General features: G+C 36.7%; 1 protein-coding gene across 6 annotated transcripts in view; it reads left to right on the top strand.

Moving 5' to 3' along the window:
- The window catches only part of LOC111059477 (zinc finger protein Xfin-like), a 48,422-nt gene extending 32,342 nt beyond the window's left edge, over positions 1–16,080 (top strand). For 5 of the 6 annotated variants that reach the window (XM_039433659.1, XM_039433658.1, XM_039433661.1 and 2 more), the window contains one exon: positions 13,133–16,080. In XM_039433659.1, the coding sequence (XP_039289593.1) occupies positions 13,133–15,736 (2,604 nt within the window). In that variant the 3' untranslated portion in view covers positions 15,737–16,080. The remainder of the gene's footprint in view (positions 1–13,132) is intronic. The other variant, XM_039433660.1, reaches the window with a different exon arrangement.
- Positions 16,081–22,966: the final 6,886 nt, after the last annotated feature.

Here is a 22,966-nt window from a genome sequence, read left to right as displayed (position 1 = left end):
CAAATTTTAAAGAAGCCAAACGGGGATCCTTAGAATGACAGGTCCTGCTGCAACAAATATTGCTGGAGGTAAAACAGTCCCCTATTCGGATCTCCAGGAGGGGACAGTATTGGGAGATGGCATTGTAAGATGCGCAGGGAGGGCAAAGAAGGCAGCAAAAAAGGATCTGAAGCTGGCAACCTGAAATGTTCAGACTATGCTTAGACCAGGTAAAATGATAGAAATCGCAGAGGAAATGACTAAATTTGACTTGGATATCGTGGCTCTGCAAGAGATTAGATGGCAGGGCCAAGGCAGAATTGACAAACAGAACTTTACAATGTACTATAGTGAACCGGAAACTAGAATAGGACTGTTCGGAACAGGCTTCATAATAAACAAAAAACTAAAAAAGCACATTTTAGCATTTGACCCTGTATCTGATAGAATTCGTAAATTGAGAATTAAATGTCACCTCAGAAACATCACAATAATATCTGTACATGCACCCACTGAAGAAAAAAGTAATGATGATAAGGAAGAGTTCTATGACATCCTGAAGAAAACTGTAGAAGAGTCTCCAAAATATGATATGAAACTGATATTAGGAGACTTCAATGCTAAGGTCGGTCAAGAAGATTTCATGGCGGATGTGGCCGGAAAATTTTACGGTAAATAAACGTATTATGAGTGTTTCATTGCATGAGGAAACAAGTGATAATGGCAGAATGTTGGGACAGTTTGCAGCCTCCTGTAATATTATCATTGAAAGTACTTGCTTTAAACACAAAAGAATCCACCTTGGAACTTGGTCTGTACCGGGAAGTGATCAGGTAAATCAGATTGACCATGTACTAGTTGATAAAAGACATGCATCATCGGTGATTGACGTTAGAACACTAAGAGGACCAAATTGTGAGACAGACCACTTCCTAGTTAGAGTTAAGGTGAGAGAAAGACTGTCTAACCAACAAAGATGTCAGAACGAAAGAAGAATCCGATAAAATTCTGCAAAATTGAAGGTTACTCAGGAAAGTGAGAGGTACAGACAGAGGCTGGAGGAAAAGCTTGATCAGGGTACTTGGAGACATTCTGTGGAAGGAGGGGCATGGTGGGGCATTCTGTGGATGGAGGGGCATGGAAAGGGCGATAGTGGAAGCTGCTAAAGAAACAATTGGTGAAGAGCCTAAAACGAGAAATGGAGAGTGGTATGATGAGGAGTGCCGAAAGAGGATTGAAAGAAGAAATGAAGAGAGGCAAAGAATGCTACAGAGAAGGACAAGACAGAACTATGAAAATTATAGGGACAGCCGACGAGAAGCCAGCAAAACATGTAGACGAAGGAAAAGAGAATCATTAAAAAGACAGCTGGGAAACATAGAAGCCTTGCAAGAGAAGAGAGATGACAGAGCCTTCTACAAGGAAGTGAGAAGCTTGACCAAAAGTTACCAGCCAAGATTGAATATTTGCAATGACAGGGATGGAAATGCTTTGACAGAGGAAGATAAGGTGTTGGATAGATTGGCGGAATATTTTGAGATTGCACTGAATGAACAGCAGAGAAATGAGAATGAAGCAAATAGAACCTTTCTTGGACCGGAAATCAATGTGGAAGAGCCTACTCATGATGAAGTAAAGCGTGCTATTGGACGACTCAATAACAATATAGCTCCAGGAAATGACCAGATAATAGCTGAGCTGATAAAACATGGTTGAGAAGGGTTGGGCAGGGAGCTGCATCAACTGATTTGCCAAGTCTGGAAAGAGGAAGTGATGCCAGGTGATTGGAATGTTGGAATCATTGTCCCCATATATAAGAAATGAAACAAGAAGGGGTGATGCAACTATAGAGCCATAACCCTACTCAATCTGGCCTACAAGATATTCTCAATCATATTAATGGACAGAATTTCAATATATGCAGAGGAAATAATAGGTGAATATCAGAGCGGATCCAGAAGAGGGAGGGGAACCTCTGATCAAATATTTACCATGCGACAAGCGTTAGAACGATGTATAGAGTATAACAGGGATGTACATCTGCTGTTTGTGGACTTGAAACAGGCATTTGATTCAATAAATAGAGGACAGCTTGTCAATGCGCTTGAATCATTTGGCATTCCTAAAAAGCTTGTGCGACTGGTGAAGATGAGTCTGGAAGGGTCTACGGCAAGGATAGCAATTGGAGGAAGGAAGAGCAGAGAGATAGGCATCACACATGGAGTAAAGCAAGGCGATGCGCTAGCGGCGGTATTATTCAACCTTGCCTTGCATCATGCTATACAGAACCTGATCCTGGGTGAAAATATATATTTTAGAATGAGTCAGGTAGGAGCATATGCAGATGACGTGGTTTTAATGGCGCGAAATGCTAACTGCATAAGGGAATGCTTTTCCAGCTTAGAAAGTGAGGCACAAAAAAAAATGGGGTTGCAGGTCAATGATGGAAAAACAAAATATATGAGAATGTCCGCAGTGAACGCTAGAAGAAGAACAATTGACTTGGAGGTGGGAGAGAGTATTTGAAGGGGTGAATGAGTTTAAGTACCTTGACACTATCCTTAATGCTGGAAACAATATGACAGATGAAATTCAGAAACGTATTATTAGTGGGAACAGAGCATACTATATAAATAAGATACTAATGACATCAAAAGTATTAGGTAAAATAGTAAAATGAGGCTTTACAAAACTCTGATCAGACCTATTGTATGCTATGGTTCTGAGTCATTGACAATGACTAAGAAAGATGGTAGAGGCATTGAGGGTATTTGAGAGAGGAATTGTGAGGAAAATTTTTGGTGCGGTAAGGGTAGCAGCGGATACATGGAGGAGAAGGAGCAATGCAGAGGTGGAGGAAGCACTGCAGGGTGAGAATATTGTTAGATTTGTCAAGGCCCAGAGAATAAGATGGCTTTGCCATGTGTGGAGAATGGATAATGAGAGGCTTCCAAGAGCGACACTGAATGGAAAAATAGATGGACCTAGAAGGAGAGGTCGTCCAAGAAAGAGATGGAAGAATGTGAGAGTGAGGAGGGGAGGGCTAGAAATTGATGGAAGATTTATTACGTATAAAGAAGTTGAGAGTGAATATATAGAAAAGAAACAGTCAAGAGATGATGAAGACCACGAGGGAGTAGAGAGGCAGGATTGGGAGGAAAATCTGAAAAAGCGCAGAAGAGAGGCTGAAGGGCAAAACGCAGGAAAAGGAAAATTGAGGCAAGGGAAAGCATCAGATATCAGCTCGTTTTTTCGTTCCTCAGGGGGGGCGACAAAAGAAATAATTAGTAAAGCCTATCAACAAAACTGTTGTTCAGAACAAATCAATCTGAACGACAAGCTAACTCTGAATGTAGTTGTATGGCGCTACAGCCATAGGGTAGCGGGCTTTAGAGGGCTAGAGGGCTGTAGCGCCATAGGGTAGGTATGTATAAGATAGCACCAGTCATCTTCCAAGTCAATATTCCAGATATCTTTCCTGTTAATCACTTCCTCTAGCCGCCTCCGGTTTTCAGCTCTTTTTGATGAGACCCGTTTCAGCTTCGGTCTAATTGGCAATATGTTTTTGGATTGTCTTCCTGCTCCTGCAATTTTTATAGTTGCTTGTATAGGTTGATGGTCAGAAAATACAGCTGGGATGACTGAGAAATCCGATAGACAGCTCAGCAGTTCCAAAGATATGAGAAATCCGATAGACAGCTCAGCAGTTCCAAAGATATGAGAAATCCGATAGACAGCTCAGCAGTTCCAAAGATACAGCACATACGTCAATCACAGAAGATCCTTGATGACCCAAGAATGTGAATTCACCATGTTTATCGCCCACCGAGCGTCCATTTAAAATAATCAGACCAAAGTTCTCAAACAATTCAAGCAGCATTTTCCCATTTCGGTTTAGGAGTAAATCCTTGGAATTTCTATGGAAGGTCTGCAGACAATGTGTACCTATAATCAGCTCCTCATCTAGTGTTTGCTCATTGCTTATCCTCCCATTTACATCACCTATAAGCATAATATTCTGTCCTTCCAGCTGCTCAAATACCTCCTGGATTATGTTAAAATCACGCATCCAGTGATTACAATTCAAATAAACTGGCAATATATTAATCATATTACAAGATTCAATTTTGATTCTCACAATATAATTATTTTCGACTTTAACAAACTTGGGATGAATCGAACAATTATTTCCTCTTTTTATTCCATAAATTTCTCCTCCACTTGCTCTACCGTAGCATGTAGCTCTAATTGCAGGAATCCAAATAATTTCATATTGGGGAAACTTCTTTTCAACTAGAAGAAAGCTATTTTCATCTTCGATAAACGTCTCAAAGAGGAGGAAAATATCGTAATTCTGAAGGAAATTTGAGAAATCTGCATCATTCAATTTATTCTGTATTCCAGCCACATTAAATGCAACTACATTCAGAGTTAGCTTGTCGTTCAGATTGATTTGTTCTGAACAACAGTTTTGTTGATAGGCTTTACTAATTATTTCTTTTGTCGCCCCCTGAGGAACGAAAAAACGAGCTGATATCTGATGCTTTCCCTTGCCTCAATTTTCCTTTTCCTGCGTTTTGCCCTTCAGCCTCTCTTCTGCGCTTTTTCAGATTTTCCTCCCGATCCTGCCTCTCCACTCCCTCGTGGTCTTCATCATCATGACTGTTTCTTTTCTATATATTCACTCTCAACTTCTTTATACGTAATAAATCTTCCATCAATTTCTAGCCCTCCCCTCCTCACTCTCACATTCTTCTTTGAATCCCTAAGCTCACCTCCTACCTCCCTCAATATCTTCTGTCTCTGGCGAGACTGCCAATCCAAATCATGTGTCAGAAATATCTTGGAGCCCTTCAACTTTCCACATTCCTGCATTCTACTATTCTTCTTAATTACAGATACTAGGGATAACATAACCGGACGCGTACCCTTATCTTTTTTCCTGCCAATCCTCCTCACCAAATTAATGTCACCCGCCTTTAGTTCAACCTTCAGCACTTTATTAAAAATATCCAAAGTTTTCTCCATCAATTGTATAGATTTTTCACCATCTGCCTCATCGACACCAAAGAATATAAGATTATTTTCTCTTCTCATATTCTCAATCAACGCACTCTGCTTTTGTAGCTCTCGTTTCAATTCTTCATTTTCTTTGCCCAGTTTCTCAATTTTACTATTCTGCTCAGCTATGATTGAAGGGATATTGAGCGCACTTATTTCTTTCTTGATAATGTTCTCCGTACACTTAGTGTTGATTTCTGTTTTGAATTTTTCGAACATAGCTTCCATAGTTTTAATATCAACAGCCATTTTAACGTGGATGTTATTGTGATGCTATAAGGTTCATAGGTATTTCTCCCCTCTAAATAGAATCGTTAGATTAAGGCTCGGCAGGATAGCCGCGCAAATTCAGAATCCATTAGCCGTTCCTATAAAAAATAGGTTTGGCTAGAAGAAGTACAAAATCTCTGAAGAAGGTATGTGTGTTTGTGTGAGTGTGAAGAGTGAGAGTGCTAGAGGGAGTGGAAGAGCGAAATAGTCAGTCTTTCTAAAAGAGCTCTCCCCTAATGAAAAATCTATTCACAGTTACAGGCGGATTGTTACGGATTGATTGTTGTAGGTTTAGGGACTTGCCTAAAAATGTTCATAGCCCTGCTGAAAAGTTTTGAGAGCTAGTCACTTACTGTGAGAAGATTCACTTTCAACTGTCAGCTTACCTTTTGAATAACATCTATGCTTCACATTCATCCAATGATGACCGAGTCAGGTTCTTTATAGTGTCGTTCACTTTCAACAGTCAGCATTATCAATGTGAAACATCAATGTTTCACCTTTAACTAATGCTGACTCATTGTCTCACTGTAAAGCTGTTTGGTTGTGTGTCAGCGTTCCTTGTAAATAACATCAACGCTCGTCACGTTCAACTAATGATGACATTTTAGAGTGAATCTCACCATAGATCAGCTGGGTTGAGTGTCAGCATAGCTCGTGAATGATATCAATGCTATTCCCGTTCAATTGATGCTGACAGTTCAAGATGAATGTCACCATAGAGTAGCTTGGTTGTGTGTGTCAGCATACTTCCGAATAGCATCAACGCTGTTCCCTTTCAACTAATGCTGACAGTTTAAAGTGAATATCACTACAAAGCAGTAGCAAGGAAATTTGGACGAATGTTGCTTCTACAGTCGCCCGTTTGTATGTCTCAGGATGTTACAATATACTAGCTCAGTGGTTGCCAAACAGTCGATCACGAGCTACCGGTAGCTCGTGGGGTAGTTTTTGGTAGCTCACAGAAATGCTTGGGTTGTCAACCATGCATTGAAAAACATGGCTACAAAATTTTGCATTCCTCACAGATATAACTGAGAAGTTGGATTAAAATTTGCAGCTTCAAGGGAAAGATAAGGACATCGGTGGAATGATTTCAACTGTAAAATCGTTTTTCAATGAGCTCGAAATGTGGGAAAAGAATGTCGTCCAGTTTGAATATGAACACTTTTCCAGTCTGAAGAAAATCAATGACGAGAGAAATTTTCCACAGCACCGCAGCAATAACCAAGAATACGTTGCAATTCTTTCAGACTTGAGATTGAGACAACAGTTTCAGAAACGATTTCAAGATTTTAAATGAATATCGAATATGGTACAATTCGTCAAATCTCCTTTTGTAGAGATCGATGCATGAGATTTTGAAGCTTGTGTTGTAAAACATTTTGGTGGAGATCAGGCTTCAGTTGAAATTGAGTTTGTGGATTTTTAAAATGATCTTGTCTCTCAGATTACTTTCTACAACTGGAAATATTTGGCCTCAAGTCCCCAAACAAAAATATCCAATTATTATTGAAGTTGCATTGAGGTTGAAAGCTATGTTCAGCTCTACCTACTTGTGTGAAGGCTTTTACAAGTATGAAATTCATAAAAAATATGTATAGAAACTGACTGACTGATGAGCATTTGGACAACTGCATCAGAATGGCGAGTACAACGTACACTCCAAACATCAAGAAAATACTTGATGGCCAAAAAGAGTTCCACTGCTCTCATTGAAATGTACATTTCAACTTTTGTTATACTTTTTGCTAAGAGATAAGTAGATTTCAACACTAAAAATGTATCTTTATAGGCAATAAAATATACCTTCTTCATTCTAATATTCCTTGGTAGCTCACTAGAAGATTTATAAATGCCATTCTAGCTCACAGGCTCATAAGTTTGGCGACCATTGTACTAGCTTATACACTAATTTACAATAAATGACAGTATTGCTATTTATTCAACGAATTTTACCAAGTACCCTATAAGAGAATGAAGATTGAATGCAATTCGAATAACAATAACATAATATTGTGATGTAACTACATAAATCGGCAGTGTTTCGACAAATTATTATTGACTCTCTGAATATAAAATTACATCCTTCTCATTAAAACACGATTGGGTGTCTCTCTCACTCTCTCCCTCTGATTGATTGTGTGATTGAGTACTTTATTTATGTTGACTACAATATATACTGGCTTATACACAATATAATGAAAATATAATAAAATATAATTACATATAATTATATAATATTATATTGTATCTAAGATTTAAGATGGAAAGCACTCAGTGTAATTCAGTGAGTGATCGAAATTAATAAATTCATCTTGAAAACTGCCTCTATGTGACAACTTCTTTAATACTGATTTTTTTCCGGTATCTTCTTTTTTCGAATTCATAGTTTGTAATAATTAATCCATTATCTTATATATTTTTTCCCTGTACTGATTATAAAATTATTTCATTCATTAATTTCTTCCAAGGGATTATTATTTTCATTCATTGCATCCTTTTTACTTTCCTTGCCCTATTACCATAGGTAAGAAAAGTATTGCTTTCCGAAAAAAATTAAGGTACCCCAATTTCTAAATTTCTATACGTTTCAAGGTCCCCTGAGTCCAAAAAAGTGTGTGTGTGTGTGTGTGTGGTGTGTGTGTGTGTGTGTGTGTATATATATATATATATATATATATATATATATATATATATATATATATATATATATATATAAGTGTATGTTCGTCTGTGTACACCATATCTTATCTCCCAATTAACGGAATGACTTGAAATTTGCAACTTAAGGTCCTTCCCCTGGGGCGATGTCAGTATACACCACCGTCAAAGTCAGACACATCCATCCTAGCACTGAAATTCAGTCTTGTTTTGGCGGTGGCTACTTTTGTCGTTCTTGTGCTGAAAAAGAAGTGTCTTGTTTTAGCAGGACGAGTCCGTGACTAATTTCTCTACCTGGAAAACAGTCTCTGGTTGTCGCTATCAGATTTGTTGCTTATGTCAGTTAAGCTGGCAGAATAGCTAGGAAGTAAACTGGTTTGAATTTTGGCATAGACTGTACTTTCTTTGAAATATCCTGTTTATAACTTGATGTGACTGTAGAAGTGTGTGTGTGTGATGTAACAATATTCATTGTTCCAATATTGTTAAATATTGTTAATTTGACATACTTGTAAAAGATTTCAGAGATCAATACAACTGTTCATGAGCGAGTTCTTCAACCAAGGGTGTCTCTAGTTATATTATTATATGTGAATCCATAGAACTTTAAAGTTCACTTTGTATGGGTAAATAATTCACAATCAAAATTCAAAATCCCTAAACTAATAATACCAATAATTACTATAACGTTAAAGGTATTGCTATCACAAGTTGTATTATCTAATACCTGTAGGCTATGTTGAAAACAAACAATAGACAGGCAGACAGACATTAACAAAAGCGAGTTGATGTAAAATTTGTATATTAATCAGCTGAATTCGGGGCATTAAGGACAGTCTATATGATAATTCTCAAATAGTGTTAGCTGTTATGAATAAATGGGTAAATTGTGGTAATTGCATGCAATTAATATTCCAGCTTGCTAATGATAAATCACAACACCCGTTTTTCCAATTCACTTCATCAGTTGATGTGATTTTCGGTCTCCTCATCACTGGAGTTATTAGTTACTGTAGCATTATTTTCGATGAACTCATTACTGGAGTTATCAGTTACTATAGCATATTAGTGTATTTATCTTTATGGGAATACTAATTACAGTGTTTTTGATGGCAAAACTACGAATTATAGAGTTATTGAGAAGTTTCAGTGTACTCACTAATCTTGACAATTGAACTATTAAGTGAAGTTATTTTTGTTTTGTGTCAAGAAATTTACTAATAGTTCTATTATTTAAGCTCCAAATAACTGCAGAAAAGAGAGACAACTGCACAAAATAGGAATGATATACATAACGAATTACACAGTTACAAGATAAGTCATCACCTGATATTACTATGAAGAGGGATAGAAAAGAGTGATAGGTTTCAGAAATAAATTGTCAATGGTCTTGTTAAGAATAGCCTACATGTGGGAATTCATCAGAACAATGACCATTGTTTGAAAACCAGACAGCTCTGCGTAGTTCAGTCCATCCAAGAAGTATGACTTGACCGTCTTGTTTTGGAAGTGTCAGAGATTTGATGTGTCTGAATTTGTTGTTTCTGTACAGATGTAAAAGTGTCCGGTTTTGGCGCCTAACACACACGCCAATTCGAGACTCTTTCAAAACAGTCTTTCCCTGTAAGTGGCGTACAGTGTCGATGGATGAGATAGTTGCTGTCCACTCCTGTCAGGTTCTGGGTGTGTTGGAGGACTAAGGTGGTGCGTACCCCCTTCCCCTATAAGGATCTGATACAAACAATTTCGATCAAATGCAATTCAAGATGGTGGTTAAAATGGCGAAAATGTTGTCAAAAACAGGGTTTTTCGCAATATTCTCGAGAACGGCTCCAACGATTTTGATAAAATTTATACCTAGAATAGTAATTGATAAGCTCCATCAACTGCCACAAGTCCCATATCTGTAAAAATTTCAGGAGCTTCGGACCATCTATGCAAAGTTTGATTTTAGATTCCCAATTATCAGTCTTCAGATACAATTCAAACAAAAAAATTCAAGTGAAAAGGATTGAGCATGATTTCTACAATCAATGTTCAGTAACGTTTTCACCTAAAAATGTAAATAAGCTCGAAATTCTAGAAAATGTGATTATTCAATTGCAAACTGTTGGCAACTGTTGATTCTATTAAATCATTCACTAAGAAGAGATAGCAGACCTCGTGTCTCCAGCGTTATAGTACCGTCACCAGCTGGCTCAGATCTTAGAATAGTAGACTTGAAATGCGCGTGAACACTTGCCTCAGGTGATCAATTTTCATAAGGGCAAGGAAAGTTGTGTGAGTGCGCCACATGAGATTTTTTTTCTCTGGTATCTTCTTTTCCCAATTTTTCTCCAATTTTGTTTATCGAGTTCATACTTTGTAATAATTAATCAATTATCTTATTTTATTTTTTCCCTGCACTGATTATAAAATTATGAACTTCATTCATTGATTTTTTCCAAGGGATACTTATTTTCATTCATTTCATTGCATTCCTTTTTATTTGAAGAATCATACTGTATATGTTTATAAAAATTAGTTTATCATTATGATTTTGATTTTCTATGTATAAGTTTTTATTTTATTCTAAGTTTATAAATATTTATAACATTTGTATAGTGTAACTTGTGTTAAGGAAACAAGTTTTGGGTTTTTACCTGTTTGCCTCCACATATTTTTTGTATGAAAATAAATAAAACATCTCATTGCAATATACAATTAACGGAATGACTTGAAATTTGCAACTTAAGGTCCTTCCCCTGGGGCGATGTCAGTATACACCACCGTCAAAGTCAGACACATCCATCCTAGCACTGAAATTCAGTCTTGTTCTGGTGGTGGCTACTTTTGTCGTTCTTGTGCTGAAAAAGAAGTGTCTTGTTTTGGCAGGACGAGTTCGTGACTAATTTTTCTACCTGGAAAACAGTCTCTGGTTGTCGCTATCAGCTTTTGTCGCTTATGTCAGTTAAGCTGGCAGAATAGCTAGGAAGTAAACTGGTTTGAATTTTGGCACAGATTGTACTTTCTTTGAAATATCCTGTTTATAACTTGATGTGACTGTAGAAGTGTGTGTGTGTGATGTAACAATATTCATTGTTCCAATTGTGAATGATGAGGATTATGCAAATTATCATGAGAAGTTAGTCTGTTATAACAATTTATTTTGCTGCTTTGCTTTTCTGCGTTGTGTTGTGTCGACTCTGTAAGTGTGTGCATTGAAGTTATGGTACTAGGAAAATCAACGATTCTCCTGGAGCATCAATTTAGCTCATGACCTTATAAGGCGAGGAATTTGTGTCTGATTGATTATCAATCATGCCTTATTTGGTTAGGAATCTGGAAAGAATTGTGCCGTGCTATGAATTTAGAAAGTTAATTTGGAATTTAGAATTTAGAAGCACACACAATATAACTTGATAAAAGGGATGCTTGATAAACATCATACCTAAAGTGTGAGATAAATTACTTTTAACATGAAGAGGAGAAACCCATTTCTCCTTCCACAGTTTGTAGCATAGACACAGACGGACATCCTGCTCACAATTGGATGCGCCATGTCATTTTGCTTCATGTTCTTGTGATGAACACATCTCCATAACATGCACAAACCAATATACCTGCTGACCAGTTCACTACTCTTGAATTCATTTCATTGCATTCCTTTTTATTTGAAGAATCATACTGTATATGTTTATAAAAATTAGTTTATCATTATGATTTTGATTTTCTATGTATAAGTTTTTATTTTATTCCAAGTTTATAAATATTTGTATAGTGTAACTTGTGTTAAGGAAACAAGTTTTGGGTTTTTACCTGTTTGCCTCCACATATTTTTTGTATGAAAATAAATAAAACATCTCATTGTAATATACATTTGGAATTATATACATTAGCCTATGTAAGCTTATAATGTATTATAATGCAATTACAAAAATTATATCACAACAATTATACAGAGTGCGGCAGCGAAACTTCCTATTTTTGAAAGTAAATAAAACTCTTTGTATGGATTAGAAAGTTTGTATTTATCCTCTGTAATGTAGACCCGTATAGTTTTGTTTCAATCAGTTTTGAATATAGAATCAGGTAGGTGAAGTCCCCTATTCTCCATACACTGAGTAAACCGATTTCTGGCGTTTGTCATGACTCCTGCCAGCATTGCAGGAGTTATGTTAGCAATTTCTTCCCTGATATTGGTCTTCAAATCTTGTAGGGTCCTTGGACGGTTCACATGAATATGGGATTTCGAAAAACCCCATGGAAAAAATCACAAGGTTTCAAATTGGGAGATCGGGCTGGCCACTCCAAATCGCCCTCAATTGAGATGAAAGTGTTCCCTCAATAATTGAAGTCATGTTCAGAAATTTCCTGCACAATTGCCATCTTGTACGTATGGAAATGAAGATCATCATGAAAAATTCGTCTCACTGAAATCCAAGAGCAGGAAATTCGATCGGAAAGTCCAAGAGCAGATGCATGTTTGCACACAGAACGCTGTGGTGATCGCAACATTGAAACTCTCACTGCCTCAAAGCTCTCAGGTGACCTAATGGGCCGAGGGACTTCAGTTCTTCGTCTTGTTGCACTTGCAGTTTGTCTGAACGTAGTGACCCTTGTGACAATTGATTTCCGGTCCAGACAGTAGCCAAAGGGGCTGGAAAATTGAAGCGATTTCAAAATGTGCGCTGGGTTGTGATCACAGAACATCTGTTCGAAAAATATGTCTCAACAGCGAATGCACGCTTCTCATTTTTCCAATCCATGATGGTGACTGAACATGTCGGGAAGAAAACTTTTTATTCTGACCTCTTTAATGAGACCCATTTCGCTCTTCTACGACATCAGCTGAATGGATGGCATTCACTTTAAAAAAGGAAGTTTCCCTGCCACACCCGGTAGATGTCATATTCACTTGAGTGAAATCATTGTACTGAATAACCCCCAGAACTTTCAATACAATTTTCAATGAGAACATTTTTCAACAGCTCTGGAATATGTGGAAATTGCTAACTTCCAATGATCTTTCATTGACTACCAGAGCAAAGCTCCATCCCATCATTTAATGTAAGGACTATAATGTGAATGTGCATTTTTGTGATTTGTCATGTGTGATTTACATCACTTGCTGATTGATTGGAGTTCTTTCATTGATATTTGAACCTTGTGATTCCAGGAACCATCATCAGCTAATAGTGGGAGTGATTCGTCTGCAGAAGAGGAGGGAGAAGGCATCAATGAAGAAATGGTACAAGAAGAGAGGGTTTCATACAAAACTTCTTCTAAAAAGCATCATCAATGTATATTCTGTGCAAAAAACTTCTCTCGGTCTAGTGATTTAACTTCTCATTTGCGTATTCACACCAATGAGAAGCCTTTCCCATGTACAATCTGTACAAAAAGATTTCCTCATTCAAGTTATTTGACATCTCATTATCGTATTCACACCAAAGAGAAGCCTTATCAGTGTACAGTCTGTACAAAAACGTTCTCTCATTCTGGTCATCTAAACATTCACATACGAACTCACACCAAAGAGAAGCCTTTTCCATGTACAGTCTGCACCAAAAGGTTCTCTGTGTCTAGTGCTTTGACTGTTCATATGCGCACTCACACTAAAGAGAAGCCATTCCAGTGTACAATCTGTACAAAAAGGTTCTCCCGGTCTAGTAATTTAACTTCTCATTTGCATATTCACACCAATGAGAAGCCTTTCCCATGTACAATCTGTACAAAAAGATTTTCTCGTTCAAGTTATTTGTCATCTCATTATCGTATTCACACCAAAGAGAAGCCTTATCACTGTACAGTGTGTACAAAAACGTTCTCTCATTCTGGTCATCTAACCATTCACATACGAACTCACACCAAAGAGAAGCCTTTTCCATGTACAGTCTGCACCAAGAGGTTCTCTCAAACTGGTAATTTAACTTCTCATATGCGGACTCATACCAAAGAGAAGCCATTCCAGTGTACAGTCTGTACTAAAAGGTTCTCTTGGTCTAACAGTTTGACACATCATATGTGTATTCACACCAAAGAGAAGCCATTCCAGTGTACAGTCTGTACAAAAAGGTTTTATGATTATAGCCATTTGACTATTCATATGCGTACCCATACCAAAGAGAAGCCATATCAGTGTACAGTCTGCACCAAAAGGTTCTCTGTGTCTAGTTCTTTGACTCGTCATATGCGTACACACACCAAAGAGAAGCCTTTTCATTGTACAGTCTGTTCCAAACGATTTTCTGAGTCCAGTAGTTTGACTTCTCATTCCCGTATTCATTCCAAAGAGAAACCTCATCAGTGTACATTCTGTACAAAAAGGTTTTCTCAGTCTAGCAATTTGACCATTCATTTGCGCACTCACACCAAAGAGAAGCCATTCCAGTGTACAGTCTGTACAAAAAGGTTTTCTCAGTCTAGCACTTTGACCACTCATTCGCGCACTCACACCAAAGAGAAGCCGTATCAGTGTATATTCTGCACCAAAAGGTTCTCTGAGTCTCGTAGCTTGACCTGTCATATGCGTACTCACACGGAAGAGAAGCCATTCCAGTGTACAATCTGTACAAAAAGTTTCTCTTTGTCTTGTAATTTAACTACTCATATGCGCACTCACAACAAAGAGAAGCCTTATCAGTGTACAGTCTGCACCAAGAGGTTCTCTCAAACTGGTAATTTAACTTCTCATATGCGGACTCATACCAAAGAGAAGCCATACCTGTGTACAGTCTGCACCAAAAGGTTCTCTGAGTCTGGTGCCTTGACTGTTCATATGCGTACACACACCAAAGAGAAGCCATATCAGTGTACAGTCTGTACAAAAAGATTTTCTCAGTCCTATAATTTGACTTCTCATTTCCGTATTCACACCAAAGAGAAACCTCATCAGTGTACAGTCTGCACCAAGAGGTTCTCTCAAACTGGTAATTTAACCATTCATTTGCGCACTCACACCAAAGAGAAGCCATTCCAGTGTACAGTCTGTACAAAAAGGTTTTCTCAGTCTAGCAATTTGACCACTCATTCGCGCACTCACACCAAAGAGAAGCCGTATCAGTGTACATTCTGCACCAAAAGGTTCTCTGAGTCTCGTAGCTTGACCTTTCATATGCGTACTCACACGGAAGAGAAGCCATTCCAGTGTACAATCTGTACAAAAAGTTTCTCTTTGTCTTGTAATTTAACTACTCATATGCGCACTCACAACAAAGAGAAGCCTTATCAGTGTACAGTCTGCACCAAGAGGTTCTCTCAAACTGGTAATTTAACTTCTCATATGCGGACTCATACCAAAGAGAAGCCATACCTGTGTACAGTCTGCACCAAAAGGTTCTCTGAGTCTGGTGCCTTGACTGTTCATATGCGTACACACACCAAAGAGAAGCCATATCAGTGTACAGTCTGTTCCAAACGATTTTCTCAGTCCTATAATTTGACTTCTCATTTCCGTATTCACACCAAAGAGAAACCTCATCAGTGTACAGTCTGCACCAAGAGGTTCTCTCAAACTGGTAATTTAACTTCTCATATGCGGACTCATACCAAAGAGAAGCCATACCTGTGTACAGTCTGCACCAAAAGGTTCTCTGAGTCTGGTGCCTTGACTGTTCATATGCGTACACACACCAAAGAGAAGCCATATCAGTGTACAGTCTGCACCAAAAGGTTCTCTTATTCTCAAAGTTTGACATATCACATGCGTACTCACACCACAGAGAAGCCATATTCCAGTATACAGTCCGCACCAGAAGGTTCTCTGAGTCTGGTGTCTTGACTGGTCATATGTACTTACTCCAAAGAGAAGCCTTTTCAATGAACATTTTGTAAAAAAATATTCTACATGCTTAATCCATTATCAAGTTATTTTTTAACAATTCAATATTCCAAAACTTGTTGATTTTTGTTGTATTTTATATTTAAAAGTTTTTTAAAAAGTCTACTATGGAATTATTTTTTAACTAACAAATCATTTAGCCCTGATGAAGTAATTTATTAGAAAATATTCTATTCTATTTACTCATATCTTTGTGTGCTCATCATGATAAATAACTTGACACTTGTGTATTATGAAATATGTATCATAAGAATGTTATACTATTTATATTAAATATTTTATGTTGAAATGCATCTATTATTTTCCTGCATAGAAACCTATGAACTCTTATAAAATGCCTTTCAGAACTACTTAGTATGTACTAACCTTAGATTGCAGCATTGCTCTTATGGAGTAAAGTGTTGCCAGATTTCACCGAATCCAGTGAGCTAATTGTGTGAGAGAAAGAGCGAAAAAAGAGAGGGAAGATCAGGATGACACAACACCAAGTCTTACGCGAATTCCAGGTGGGCTTCAGGAAGTCTTATTCCACCATAGACAACATATTCAATATCATGAGTATTGTCAACATCAAACTATGTGGTCGTGGAAATAAAGTATATGCCTTCTTTGTCGACTTCTCAGCTGCTTTTGTCAGGATAGACAGGCAGGCGCTGTTTTACAAATTGTCAGTACTAGGAGTATCCCACAAGATGCTAAATGCACTTCGAAATCTGTATGATTCGTCAACAGCTAGAGTTTGGGGGCATCAGGGGCTGTCGGGAAGATTTGAAACACGAACCGGTGTAAAGCAAGGCTGCCTGATGAGTCCCTTGCTGTTTTCTTTATTCGTGAATGATTTAGAGGATTGGCTGGATGGAGGGGTCAATGTTGGGGGTGTCTACATAAAGATGTTGGCGTACGCAGACGATATAGTTCTCCTGGCATTGGACAGACTCTCTTTGAGAAGGATGATAGCTGGCTTGGAGAGATACTGCAACAGTTGGAACCTACAGGTTAATCTCGACAAGTCAAAGATTGTGATCTTCAGGAAAGGAGGGAAAATAAGCAGAAATGAGGTTTTGCTGTACAACAATGAGCCAATTGAAGTGGTGAACAGCTACAAGTATCTTGGAGTGACATTGACATCCAGATTGTCATTGACAGAACACTTCAGGGAGAGGTCGTCGGCAGCAAAAGTCTCATTGAATATTTTCAACGGTCTGTTTTCACAGAAAAACATTCCCTTCAAATCGAAGCTAGGAGTATTTGAAGCAATGGCACGTTCTACAGTGTGCTATGGCGCTCAAATATGGGGAGGAAAGATGGTTGAGGAAGTTGAAAAGGTTCAACGTCTTTTCCTTAAGAAGGTTTTCAATCTACCTATGTGGGCGCCAAACTACTGCCTCTTACTCGAGACTGCACTGCTCCCACTCTTTGTCTACACATTAAGGCTCCACTTCAAGTATATGAAGAGATGCATGAATCTTCCCGATTACAGGTACCCGCATATTCTGCTCAAGGAAACTATGGAGAGGAAAGTGTTTGTGTACAGAGACTGGATGTATATGGAAGTGGCTTATGGGGTCTCAGCAATGGAATTCTTTGCGGGTGATGTTGAGGCTCTTGTTATCAGAGTCACTGAGGGACTGAGAGAGGGACTCAGAGGCAGACTTCAGAGAAGCCAGCGATACTCCCTGTATCCAGAACTGACGCAATTCACAAACTATGTGTATGAACCAGTGGACTTCACATTGATTAAGTGGTTCATGAAGTCAAGGACCAAGCTCATTCGTCTCAACAAATATTCCCACAGGCAGGATGTAAGGATCTGTTCTCTATGCAACATGAAGGAGGAAGAGGATGTAGTCCACTTCATAGCCAGGTGCCCGGTGCTTGCAGAGTTCAGAAAGCGATACTGATAGGACAATACTGCAGAGATGCTTGGGCGTACAGATATTTCTTGATTCAAGAATTCAATTTTTAATCCATACACACAAGATGTACTATTACCCTCTCTTCCTCTGTAAAATAGTATTTTCCATTTTTATTTTTTGTATATATTGTCTATTTTTAAAATAAATAGATAATATTAAAATTCATATATAAAAAGCTTGCCAACACCTCCTGACGGCACTCAGCCAAGGAGAAAATGCTGACAATAAAAATGTATTAACATTTACTTGATTATTTTCTAAAATGTAATGAAATTTCGTTCAATAAAAGCCTTTATTTATTTATTTAGGGAAGATCATTTTGTTAGAATGTGCATGAAAACGGCAACAGTGTGCTCTTATTGTTATATTGAAATAATATTCTCGACCATAAAGCCCAGTGCTGCAAACTAAGGTTTGTTTGGATGATAGCTAAGATGACATTACACTGCTGCAAAGGTAAAATTTGTCAAAAAAGAGGAGCGCTTTTTAATATTATAACACATAATATACAAATAAGGCTATATGGATTATCAGCAATATGCAGGGTTGTTGTGATACCACAAAAGTATCATCAATATGAGTAGGTATTGGCATGCTACAAAATTTGTCCAATAGGTTTGATAGTATTTCACCTATCACCCAAGGAAAGTCATCGGTTCCAGTTATACTAACATCTTGATAAATCATGAATGGATTTAATGCCTATGAATAAGAAGTCCAGTTCAGAGCAAATCAAATTATAATTTTCAAATGATTTGAAAAAATTCAGTTTACACAAGAACAAATAATCATACATGGACTATAATATGACTATAAATAAATATACTTTCTAGAATAAATCACGCTATTTAATAACATTTCACGAAATTCACAAAGCTCAGACGACAACGACAGACAAGACTCAATCACAAGACCAGACTCCCACTCCCCTGACCCACAGCACGCAGGCTGCCAACATAGCACTGTCTTCCCCTTTCTGTAATTTAGAACAACTTGACCAAAATATACATTGACATACAAACTACAAGACATAAGAGCAATGACTGACACTTTATAATTTCTGACAACAATAAAAGCAAAATCATTTTCATGAAACACTACCAGTTTCCTAATACAATTTTCATAAGACATTATTTCGAAAGAATCAATACAGACATTAAACATTACATACATCAAATCAAAAGTATTAATTCTAAGTACAAAGTAAATTCTTATCAATACAACTAGAAATCAGAATCTGAATACCTGTTTGGTCTTCGTATTACCCTATCAGATCGTCTTAAATTTTGTAACCCATCATCCACTACTCTACCTTCATCTACTCTGCCTTCCCCCACAGGAATCCTGACTGCTAAGGAATTATTCAACCTTGCATTAGCATAGAATTCACGCAATTGATTTACATGAACCTTCACCACTACATCATTAGACATTTTCACAAAATATACATAATCACTAACTTTCCTTACTATTCTTCCTAATTCAAATTTGACCTGACTACTGACTTATTTTCATTCTCTACCTCATCCTTGAAAGTAACAGGTTTCTTCCTAAGATTAGACAAGGGTACTCTTGGTTTATAATTCAACAATGCAACCATAGGCGGTGTACCAGTCACTGAAGAGGGAGTACATCTATATACAAATAGACAGTCTTGCAACAAATTTTCTGCATTGACACTTTCATTTCGAAACCTCTTTTCTAAATTGAATTTTGATAATAAAATTTTGAACGTTTGAACACTACGTTCCACTAACCCATTTGACTGTGGTGAGTACGGTGGAGAAAAAATCAACTTTATCCCCTTATTTTGACAAAATGTTTTCATATCATTAGAACTGAATGGAGGTCCATTGTCGCATACTATTGTGTGTGGATATGAGTGTTGGAATATAATAATTCATGTAAAACTATATTTTGTATTATTTCTATTGTAATGTCAAAATTATTTATGTGTTTGAACAACTATGGTGGCAGCACTGTGTCATGGTGATTAAAAAGTTGGTATGTAAAATCATTTTCTTTGTGAGTTTTCCTTTGTCAACTCTTTATTCTTTAAAAGTAAAACTAAAACTTTATCAGGCTATGGGTCCAGATAATGGCCAAAAACGTAAAAACAAGTAGAAAGTTTAATCTTAAAACAAGTAAAACATGAAAAGTGAATATTGGTTTTTCTCTTAAAATAATAGTAAAAGGTAACCTCAAAATGGCGATGATGGATGGGGAAAATTATGTGCGTAAGCTGAAGGATGCAGATTCATTCACTACAGTATGTGGGAATTTGAAATTAAAATATTACTTAAAGCTAAAGATCTGATGGATGTGGTAGATGGAACTGAAACTTCAGAACAACTGGGTGAAAATGCTGATAAGATTAAGATTTTCAAAAACAAAGATGCAAAAGCTCAACATTACATCTTGATGATGCTGGACAATGATGTAAAAATACATATCGTGTAATAGTGCCAAGGAAATGTATGACACATTAAAAAAATTATTTAAACGTGACACAACTCAACAAAAATGTGTTCTTCTTCAAGACTTTTATACATGCAAGTTCTCTACAGATAAAGACATGATGGGTAACCTAACATACATTCAAAACATCGCATACAAATTGAACAGACTTGACCAGAAAATCGATGAAACAATGGTGATTACTAAAATACTGAGTGTACTCCCAGAACAGTATAAACATTTTTCAAGTGCGTGGGATTCTACTGTAAACACAGAAAAGACTTTGGATAATCTAAAGGCTAGACTTCTCCAAGAAGAAATTAAATGGTCAGGTGAGAGTGAATCTCTGGCGTTTAAAACAGTAAGACAAGAACGAGGTAAGATCAAGGTTTCTACTTCCAATAGTAAGACAACAAAATGCTACTCCTGTAATGAATATGGACACATTCGTAATAACTGCCCAAATAACAGGTCTAAACAAAAATTTTGTATTTATTGCAAAAAGTCAAATCATTATGAAAAGGATTGTTTTTTGAAAAACAATAGGTCTAGTAATAACAAGTCATGTAAAATCTGTAAAAAAAACTAATCACAATGAAAAAGACTGTTACTTTCATCAAATTTTTTGCAAGTAATTCATTCAGATTTATGTGGTCCTATTGATCCACAAACTCATGATGGTAAAAATTATTTTTTGACATGTGTTGATGATTTCAGTCATTTTTGTAAAGTCTATTTGTTAAGATCTAAGAATGAAACTGCTACTTATTTGATAGAATATGTATATGAAGCTGAAGCTCATTTCAATCTCAAAGTTGCTAAAATTAGGTGTGATAATGGTGGGGAATATGTATCTAATTGCTTGAAAAATTGGTGTAAATCACGGGGAATTGTGCTAGATTATACTATACCCTATTCACCCCAACTAAATGGAACTGTTGAACGATGAACAGATTATTAATGGAAAAAGCAAGAGCATTAATTTTTTATTCAAATTTACCCAAAAGTATGTGGGGAGAGGCTGTATTAACATCTGCCTATCTTATAAATCGTAGTCCAACTGTTAGTATTGATACAACACCTGCTGAAAAATGGTATGGTAGAAAACTGGATTTGAGTAAATTAAACATATTTGGTTCTTAAGTACATTCAAAAGTATTAGGTCCACTTAAAAAACTTGACAGCCGTAGCAAAGAGGCAATTTTTGTAGGATATGCCCCAAATGGTTATAGATTATGGGATCCAGTAAAAAGAAAGATTTTTATCTCGAGAGATGTTTTGTTTAATGAAAAAGAAGAAATGTTCTATTCAAATGAAACTGTAAAAGACCAAAATGAAATGCTTGTAAAATGTAGACAAAATAGAAATGATTTAGAAAATCAGAGAAAACAAGAAAATGTACAAGAAGCAGAGATGATGAATGAAAGAGAACAAGAAGCAGAGATGATGAATGGAAGAGAACAAGAAGTAGAGATGATGAATGAAAGAGAACAAGAAGCAGAGATCAGGAATGAGATGAATGAAAGAGAACAAGAAACAGAGATGGTAAATGAGGATCAATTAGAAGAAGTGAATCAACATTATAGTTTGAGACCAAGAAATAATATAAGACTACCTGCTAGATACAATGATGGACAAGTAATGTTAACATTTATGGAATGCATGGAGAGTGAGGACAGGGAAAAATGGAAGGAAGCAATAAATAAAGAAAACGTATCTTTGGAAAAGAATAATACTTGGAGTATTGTTGATGAAAAAGAAACTACAGGAAAGGAAATTTTAACAAGTAGGTGGGTATTCAAAGTAAAAGATAATGGGATATACAAGGCTAGGTTAGTTGTTAGATGATGTCAACAGAAAGAAGGTTCAATTGATTTAAAAGATACTTTTAGTCCTGTTGTAGACAATGCATCATTGAGAATTTTTGTTTTCAATTGCAGCACAGGATAATTTGAAAATCCAAACATTTGATGTAAAAACTGATTTTTTGTATGGGGGATTAGATGATGAAATTTTTATGAGAATTCCAGAAGGATTTGGTGATGAAGAAGGAAAGGTATGTAGATTGAAGAAAGCCCTTTATGGATTAAAACAAGCCCCTTCTCAATGGAATAAAAAACTAACATCTTTTCTAAAGCAAGAAGGTTTACATCAACTAAAATCTGATCAATGCATTTTCAAAGACAGTTCAAATGAACTTTATTTAGCCATACATTGCCGTGCTACCAATTTTTCCTTAAACGGTTGGAATAGCATTTAACACCTATCAACCTAAGGATAGTTGTCGGTTCCAATGAAATAGATTCTTGATAAACTGTGAACGGATCTATTGCCTATGAATGAGAAATCCAGTTTTCAGAGCAAATTAACTTATAATCTTCAGATGAAATTACACAAATACACAAAGAAACATATGTCTTAAGCCTAATTATTTCAGAGTTATTACGAACTAAAATACTTATCTAGTTTACAGTTGAAACACAGTGGCTATTGGCTTGAAAATACAAACCGCTATTTAATAATAAACTAGTACACAATAAACTTGTATAAAACTCAATTTAAAACATTAATAAATTCACTTAAACTGACAATAAGTCAGAGCACAAAATTACACAAACAACAGCCAGCCATGTTTTCAGAAGAAGAAAAAACAGGAAAAGACCACAAGTTGCAAGTCACGAAGCCAACGCCTAGTTCAGTATCGATTTTTACAGACACGTCACCAAAAAATTATAACTTATAAGTTTAGAATTCACATTCTACATCTGTTCTCAATAAAACTTTATTTTAAAAATGT

The sequence above is a fragment of the Nilaparvata lugens genome, chromosome 7, assembly GCF_014356525.2.
Source record: "Nilaparvata lugens isolate BPH chromosome 7, ASM1435652v1, whole genome shotgun sequence".
NCBI lineage: Eukaryota > Metazoa > Arthropoda > Insecta > Hemiptera > Delphacidae > Nilaparvata > Nilaparvata lugens.
The sequence above is the reverse complement of the archived record's forward strand: the minus strand, read 5'-3'. Positions and strand labels throughout refer to the sequence as shown.